This window comes from Seriola aureovittata, chromosome 21 (genome assembly GCF_021018895.1).
Source record: "Seriola aureovittata isolate HTS-2021-v1 ecotype China chromosome 21, ASM2101889v1, whole genome shotgun sequence".
Classification (NCBI taxonomy): domain Eukaryota; kingdom Metazoa; phylum Chordata; class Actinopteri; order Carangiformes; family Carangidae; genus Seriola; species Seriola aureovittata.
In genome coordinates, this window is record NC_079384.1 from 8,075,759 (window position 1) to 8,083,982 (window position 8,224).

Consider the following 8,224-nt stretch of genomic DNA (forward strand, 5'->3'; position numbering starts at 1 on the left):
CTCAACAATGCACTGTAGCCATTTGCAGAGGAGGGGGAAGCTGAGGAGACTGAGAGGCTGAACATACAGCAGAGTAAAAATACGAACAGGATTTAGGTTTCATAAGCTCAACTTTCTGTATTGCTCTGTCTAACACCAAGAAATCTTCAAAGGATACTGTGTTACATGTAAATTTCAAGAGAACCTCAGATGAAGTAGTATTCAAACAGATAAAAGTACTAGACTTCTGAGGTATGTAGATAACAGAGAGGAGCAATGTGTCCTACATTTCACTGGGAGCAAAATCATTATTAATGAGTATTATTAGATAAGAAAACCGATTCTCACAGTTCAATGTTCCAACGTCTATTACTTGTGATTTTGAAAGATACACATTAAAATGCTGAGCAAGTCTCTGCTGTTCTGTTTGTGAGCCGCCCTGCACTGAACCCTAGATGTCTCTATACTCTCTCCATATGTCTGCTTACTCCTGTAGGATCTACATTTGTTGATATTGATTTAATTCTTGCTTGCAGACGTTTGTGATGAGCAACGATTTTATTTTAGGACTGCAAAGAAAGTGGGTGACACTTTATATCGCAGCATCACAAGTTACAGTGTAAATTTTTTTGTACATAGATGTTCCAATTACATATTTACTGTTGTAGGAGTAGGGCAGAAGAACAGGGAATAGGGATAATACATTTTTGTTTGGATGGGACCTAGTATTAAACTATACTAAGTACTTTCAATTCCTCAGTACATATTGAACAAGTATAGGGTACAGTATCCTGATACCACGGACTAGCCCTATAATATATTCTTACTCTTTGGTCCACAGTTGTAATCCTAATAGTATCCTAGTGTCATTTGCTGAATTTGAATGAACAGCACGCCACTTTGTCTTCCAATAAACCTGTTTGTGCTTTGATTGTCAGACAGATCCAAAACTGCATTACTATTCCGCTGTTCATCATCATTAAAATAAATCATGAATAAAACACCAATTATGTAATTATAGCTGTCAAGGGACTGTCTTGATAATAAGTAGGTTACTCCATTTTTAAAATAAATTACATGTTAATTTCTCAAAGTACTTGATTTTGTAAATACATCATAATTTTGAAATAAATTGTAGGGCAATTTAATTTTAACATTTCAACACTCATCATTTCCTCATTGTTCTTGCCTTGTTACCCAGTAATAATATTACTTTAAGCCATAACCATGAGATAAAGTCCTTAAACACAATCATTGCCTCTTTATTTCCCAACCCATCGTCGTCTTCCCTTGTAGTTACCGAAATATTTACCAACACTAGTATATAGTTATTTGTAACCCATATACAGTTATATAATTTAAGGCATGAATTTAAATCATAATCTAAACCCGAACAGGATGACTCGGTTCACATTGCTTCAACTCATAGAGCACACTGTAATGTCCCCGTTCATGAAACACAAAAGTGTTTTCCTTTTGTTTTTGCAGTAGTGTATGAGTCTGGCTCAAGCTCAGACAGTCGGGCTTTAGTATTCGTACCATGCAGCCAAATCCAAACTTTTCACTGCAATCATGTGACATGCAGTCCCAGAATCTATTTGATAACCTGCCACGACTAGGTGTTCCTTGCTTCGTCTTTTGAAAAGTGATTGAAATTCTTCACAGCTACACCCACTCACCCACCTACTACAACAGAGGCACACGGACAACCTTACAGAATGCAACAAACCAACAAGGATATGTTTTCGCTGGCAACATGGGAGACAGATGTAATCGCTGTCTAACCACAATTTTACTAATTAGATGCAAAAACTACTGATTCAGCTGTTTTTGTGATTAGTTCGAATTTCAATCACGATGTCAACTTTTAGTTTAAAGGAGCATTGTTTGATTTGGTGTGTTTTATATAAGTCAAGCAAAAGCCGGGAGTAGGAGGGGATTTAAAAAGTGAATTAACACTTTTGTGAAATGCATGTTATCAAGGTCAAGGCTTCAGACAGAATCAATCATTTGATAAATGTATTTGTGCATCTGTTTCATTTAATGATGTACATGGACAAGCAGTGTGGGTAAGGCAGTGATTAAATACTTTTTGTAACAAAAATATAAACATGTTTTTTTTTGGTTTTTTTTTTTTTGCAAACAAAGCACAGACTACAAAGTGAAGTGCTGAATGTTACAGCATGGATGAATTTATATGATTCATGCTGGGAAAAAAATGAAAAATAAAAAATCTCTCGCTCTATATAGAAACTGATGAGACCAACAGTTAGCAACATTAGGTGGTTCACACTTGTGCTATGGCTTTACATTTCGGATTTACCACCACAGTGCAGCAGCTTAATTCTACTCTCCCTGAAGACTTCACTGACATTTTCCAAGGTCTTGCTTTCAAACCCTGCCTTGATTAGTGAAGCAGGTTTAAGAAGAACTAATCCCATTCCCTGGAATTTCCTCTATTTTTATAAACCAGTCAGGAAATGGGGAATCCAGTGGGCAATAATATACGGTTACAGGAACTGAAATCATGTGATCCTGAAGCTGAAATAATGGCTATATCTAGCAACAAACAGGATACTGATGCTGGCTGGTAACTGATCATTACAAGTGCAAAAGCAATGTCATAGAATAGATTTTGCTCTGTTCATTACTGTCACTTGAAAGAATAATACTGTTTTTGACATTTAACACAAATTGTCTGAAGGCTGCTCAGTTCCCCTTCGCCTTCATATTACTGTAGGCAAATCATTTTAAAAGAAGATTCGTAGAATACATAAATCTTTCAAAAATATGTCTCATACCTTTACTCCCACTTAAAATCATGGCCCACCATTTCATAAAACTTGACATTGTAAGGTCTATAGAAGTCTCGCAATTGCTCAATAGCATCTCTGTCTATCTGCACATGAGTTCTGCCCTTGGACTTGCCCAGGCAGCGAGGCGAGCCGCTGCTCTCCGGCTTCTTAAGGCAAGGGAAGCCTTTGGTGCGGTTGAAATAGAAGTGTTTGTCTGTGACGATGCGCTTTAACCCGAGGAAGTCTTGCACCCGAGCCAACTCTCCTGCTGGGTCAGTGATGAGACGCTCTCCGCTCACAAAGTGGATCTGAGCCAGAGGGAAGTAACGTAGCCAGTTTTCGAGGTGCAGAGCGTAGAGGCCGATCCGAATGGCGTTCCAGGACGTGTCCACAATGCCCAGGCACTGGTTTCTAAAGGCCAGCTCCTGGAAGCTCGGCAGGTCGGGAGTTTTGGATAAAGTCTGTGTGTAATCTGATATTGCCCGAGTGACGGGGTCTCTCACCACCACAATGAGTTTGGTATTGCGGGACATGGTGGAGATCCGGTGTGGTGTTTCTTTTGTCACAAAGTAGCTTGGTGTCTTCTCCATTGTGATTTGGCTTTCAAGAGTCCTTGGCATTAAACCTCTGAATGAAAGATGAAAACACAAAGTAAAAGTTCCAATAACATAAAGATTTCTCATTCACACTGACTTTATCTTAAGAGTTTCTGTCTGCATATTTTCTAGCTGTTTTGAATTGCTTAAATACCGTGAAGGGTAAAAGTCTTAGATACAAAGGACATATTGTCCTTGTATTCACTCTGTCAAATGGTAAAAAGTGTATTTTAGATGTCTATTTAGGGCAGGATTACACAAGTGATTTGCAAAGATATAAAACCTCACAAACTGAGTAGCTCCAGTTTGACTGTGAACCCACTTTCTCCATGTAAATGCTTATAGGAGCACAGAAGCAAAGTCATAGTAGTTTATTGTCACTGGAGACCTGTCTTGCAGACAGCTCTCTTGTGCATCAGCCCTGCATGGTTCAAGAGCAATAAATCACCATGAATGCAAACAGAACACATATAGCAGACTGACTTCTGGGTCTTCTAACTAGGCCATTGTGGTCTTTGAAAGAAATTATGTGAACAGGTACGCCTTCCCACAGTAATAGTTTGATTGGAAACCATCAAAGATCAAGGACAGACTTTAACAAGAGCCTGTAAATAGGGCTGTAGCTAAAGATTATTTTCATCATTAATCAACATTTTCTCTATTGGTTGCTTCATCATTTGTCAATACAAGACCAGAAACTGTTTAAAATGCCCATTTCAGTTTCCTACATCTGACAGTGATGTCATGATTCATTGTCTGTTATTGTTTTATGTCATGTTTTATTTTGTCTGTCCAGCATCTAAAAATATTCGTGTAAATGTCAAGACAAAGAAAATGGATTTTTTTTTTTTTTTTTTTTTTTTTTTTTAACATTTGAGAAACAAACTAGAGAATGGATTTGTATTTTGTAATTTGTAATTAAAAAGACTTAAATGGTTACTTGATGATTGAAATAGTTTTTGATCAATTTTGGCGACTATTTTAATAATCGATTAATCGACTAATTGTTGCAGCTCTATCTGTAAATTAAAGCCCTTGTGTGTTTTTTGAAATTTGACTGGTGCATTATATCTACTGCTTTCAACCAATTGATCTGTGTCCCCAGGTTGTATTGAAACTACCACTAGGAGGCACCATTTCAAGTATGTTACAGTCCTACTCGCATAGGATTAAATTACATTCTACCATAGTCTTAAATTGATTGAAACAGCTGGAAAATGAAGCTCAGATGAATTTTTGGTGCTTACTTTGCTGAGAGGTTTTGTTGTGCCGCAAACAGCCTGTGAAATAATATGAAATGTTTATTTGTTTTCCACAGGAGTGTTGCTCCCTGGCCGACCTGGCTCTGCACTGCAGCCTTTAGTACTGCACAGACTTGTGCCAATTTATTGAATTTCTCCTTTGGTCTCGCTAGTCCAGTCACCATCTGATGCATCCACACTCAGGTAGTCAACCTCAGGGATCTTTATCACGACTGTTTTCTTTATTCTTTTGTTTGCATGAGACAAAACAGTAGGACACTCAATGGCATGCTGACAATGAGACTATGACTACTCCAAACAATACTTTGGCCTTCATTGATGAGTGTTTACAAGATAGTTTCAGAGAGGCAACTCTTTATTTTGAAAGCAATCCTCAAAAGTCAGTGAGTTGGCATTTGACCTTTCCTCGACAGCTTTGACAGCCGCCAGTCAAGTTACGGTGATGGGGGAGGGTTCACACCTCCAAGACATTTCTGAGATGAAAGGGCTTCAGCCTCTAACTGTCCTGAAGAATGCCAATTAGTGGAGATACTTTCAGTCTTATAATTATTTTATAATACTACTAATACATATACCTCCTGCAGGGTACATGGCAGCCAATCATTAACATAGAATGTATTTGGAAGTCTGTGAATGTGTTGTGCATGGTTGTCTCTTTGTGTGCACAGTATTTCATAACTTAACCACAACACACATCTGCTTTACATCTGTAATTAAGGAGTTTTAAATGATATGTATGGGGTATATAGGTAGATACTTGATGATCTGTCAAACAAAGCAATTTGATGGGGAAGCACTTTGTTAATGGTGCATTCATTTAGAATTTTTAAAACAATAAATCACCCACTTTAATGTTCATTTAGAGATATTAGTAAAACTATTACAAACAAGAACAAGACAATAGCTCAGAGGCCTGGCAGCTACAGCGGGCCTGCACACTGCAGTTTACACTGTGTGCCTCCAGAGGTTGGATTTTTATGAGAAATCTGATGAATTGCTCCACAGTACATCTAGAAAAAAAACAGCCCCTGTTCTGCGGGTGTAAACAGAAATGAGGCCTCCAAAGTTTCTTGCAATAAGAACATGAAATGAATCAAGAGACTGGAAAACACATCGAGCATGTTCTCAAAACACAGTTTACTGTACACAGAGAGGCACCCTGGAGAGGAAGGGGGACAAGGACAGTGCAAGGCTGTATTTTTAACGGCAACAAGCTGATTTTACATGAAGAGTGATTTTAAATCTCAGAGGAACTTACACTGGCTGGCAGGAGGCACATCATTTTCTACATTGCAAAATATTGGGTAACTCCTCCAAGAATAGATAGACTTGCACAGAAAAGAAATCTTAGGAAAAAAAACTAGGCCTACATTAAGTACATTTGATCAGCCACAACTTACCTGAATTCCCTTTAAATTCCAATTCTAGAAATTGGAATTGAATTAGACATTTATATTGGGCAAATATAATCTTTTAGATTGCAAAGCAAAAATATTCACAGTGTACTGACTGCCCATTTTATACATCCTTCCTCACCATTAATTTGCAAGCAGATACTTGCATGTTAGATTAATGATCTGATCCTATGACCAGAGACTCCCATGAGTCTTTGCGGCCCCCAGCTGAGTGAAAATGCTACACTTTAAGCAATCTAGGCAACTAAGTACTGACCCCACAAACAGAAGAGATCAACAGTCACTATAATTCATTTTCAGTGTCCACAGTGTAGAAACTTGCATAATATATCACACCAACAATCGCATTCTCTGATTTCTTGCCATAAAACGTGAATGAACTGTAATCGTGGTATCATTTGCAGGTTCCATTTACATATTTGATGACAGGCACAGATGGACACGCACCTGTGCAGGTGAGATATGCTCTTACCTGTACCACTCCAGGCCTCTATCATAGTTCCTGTCGAAGAAGTGTGTCTCGGTGCCAGCCGCTCGCACATCAGGATGGATTCTGATGAACTCCAGCACAGCTCTCGTCCCTCCTTTTTTCACACCAACTATGATGGCATTTGGTAACTTTTTATTCCCAAACTTTAAACTACCGATCGGGGGGCTGGGCGTGTCGTTCCTGACGATGTGGACAGTCGAAGAGGATTTTTGGTCGCTTTTCAGCCGAGATGCCTCAACACTGCTCGCCCTCTCGTCCAGCGGCAAAACGCAGGAGAGGGATTTCTGAAGGCGCCTTTTGGCTCCATCGGCCAGGACGCGTTGGCAGCTCGGAGTCGGATCACCTGATTTGTGCATGATGGTATCGGCAGGGAATAGTGCACAGTAGCACAAATATGAAAGTAGAAGGGATAGTAAGCAAATGGATGTTCTTGTGAGCCTGTGTGAGAAGGGGAGAAGCCGACTGAAGAGGAGCACGCATGCCATCTCTCCATGGATATGAACAGTGCATGGTTTTCTAATTGATTCTGCGATCCGTCCTTTCTGGTTTGTTTTAGACGCTTAAGTGGCTGTGAACTGCTCACCGACTCCAAAGCAGGAAAAAAAAACTTCCGTCAGTTGGTGGTCAGCACTTCCATCACTTGATCACGCAGCATATTAACACAATCCCTCCGTGTCCCATCTCCTCAGTTCGGGAACTGAAAAGGCGTCCCTCGCCGCGCACTGAGTTTGGCAACGACGTCCTCCTTTAAAACTCCTGGACGCCTCCATGGTCATCACGCACGAGTGAGGAGCAAAGGGGTGCGCGCGCTCTCTGGCAACTTGAGCGGACTGTCGGCTCCAAACCGACTGAGCGACGGAGAAATACTTCAACACGGTGACGTCAGAGCATCTTTGCATTAAAAAAAAAAAAAAAAAAAAAAGTCCAGTTCTCTCCTCTCACTCGTCTGACCTTACTCACTTCTCAGCATGCAGGTGTCTTTTTTTTGGCACACCTTATATCTGCTGCATATAAACATGGAGGCGCGAGACTATTTTTTGCAAGTTGAGTGATGCATCCCCATATATGATTTATTTATTTTTTTTCCCCTTCCCAGCCAGATGAGATTCATAATATAATTTCAATATGTCTATATGTGTGAAGGATGAAGCAATAGTAGTTACACCAACAGCACAAAACGGATAAGAAACACATCCACCATTTATTACTTTCATGACCCGAACCAGCGGCACTGCAGCCCTCCATTCAGAGGAAGCTGCAGCGTTACAGCTGTTTTCATCCTCTTGCACAAATCAGCACTAGTTTCTTCCTTTCTGATGAAGTGACCTGAGGTTACCTTTTTTGATAACTAACTTAACATTTGTTTTTATTTAATGGTTTGTCCATGTCTAGCTAACTGCCAGTTGAGTTTTACTTGAACCACTGCTTAAAATCAACATCACTCACTGCTTAAACTTAGTCAGAACCCCCCCCCCCCCCCCCAAAAAAAAAAAACAAACAAAAAAAACTGGGCAAATTCCTATTGCTGATGAAGATCATGTGATATGATTGAAAGCACAAGAACAGTTTGGTCTTTCAACTGCCGTTTCCACATTTAAAGGTGTAATGTGTAAGATTGTGCTTCTTGCTCCGTCTCCATAGGAGGCAGCATTTCACCTCTTCACTGCTGTCTAGTTAATCATGTTTT

General features: G+C 39.7%; 1 protein-coding gene across 1 annotated transcript; it reads right to left on the minus strand.

Annotated features, from left to right (window-relative positions):
• Nucleotides 1-1,999: 1,999 nt before the first annotated feature.
• On the minus strand, nt 2,000-8,008 carry LOC130162010 (heparan sulfate glucosamine 3-O-sulfotransferase 2-like). Its single transcript, XM_056365430.1, has 2 exons — nt 6,520-8,008; nt 2,000-3,401 (listed from the first exon to the last, which is right to left on the minus strand). Exons 1-2 carry the CDS (start codon nt 7,020-7,022, stop codon nt 2,783-2,785), a joined length of 1,122 nt encoding a protein of 373 aa, XP_056221405.1. The 5' UTR covers nt 7,023-8,008; the 3' UTR covers nt 2,000-2,782.
• Nucleotides 8,009-8,224: the final 216 nt, after the last annotated feature.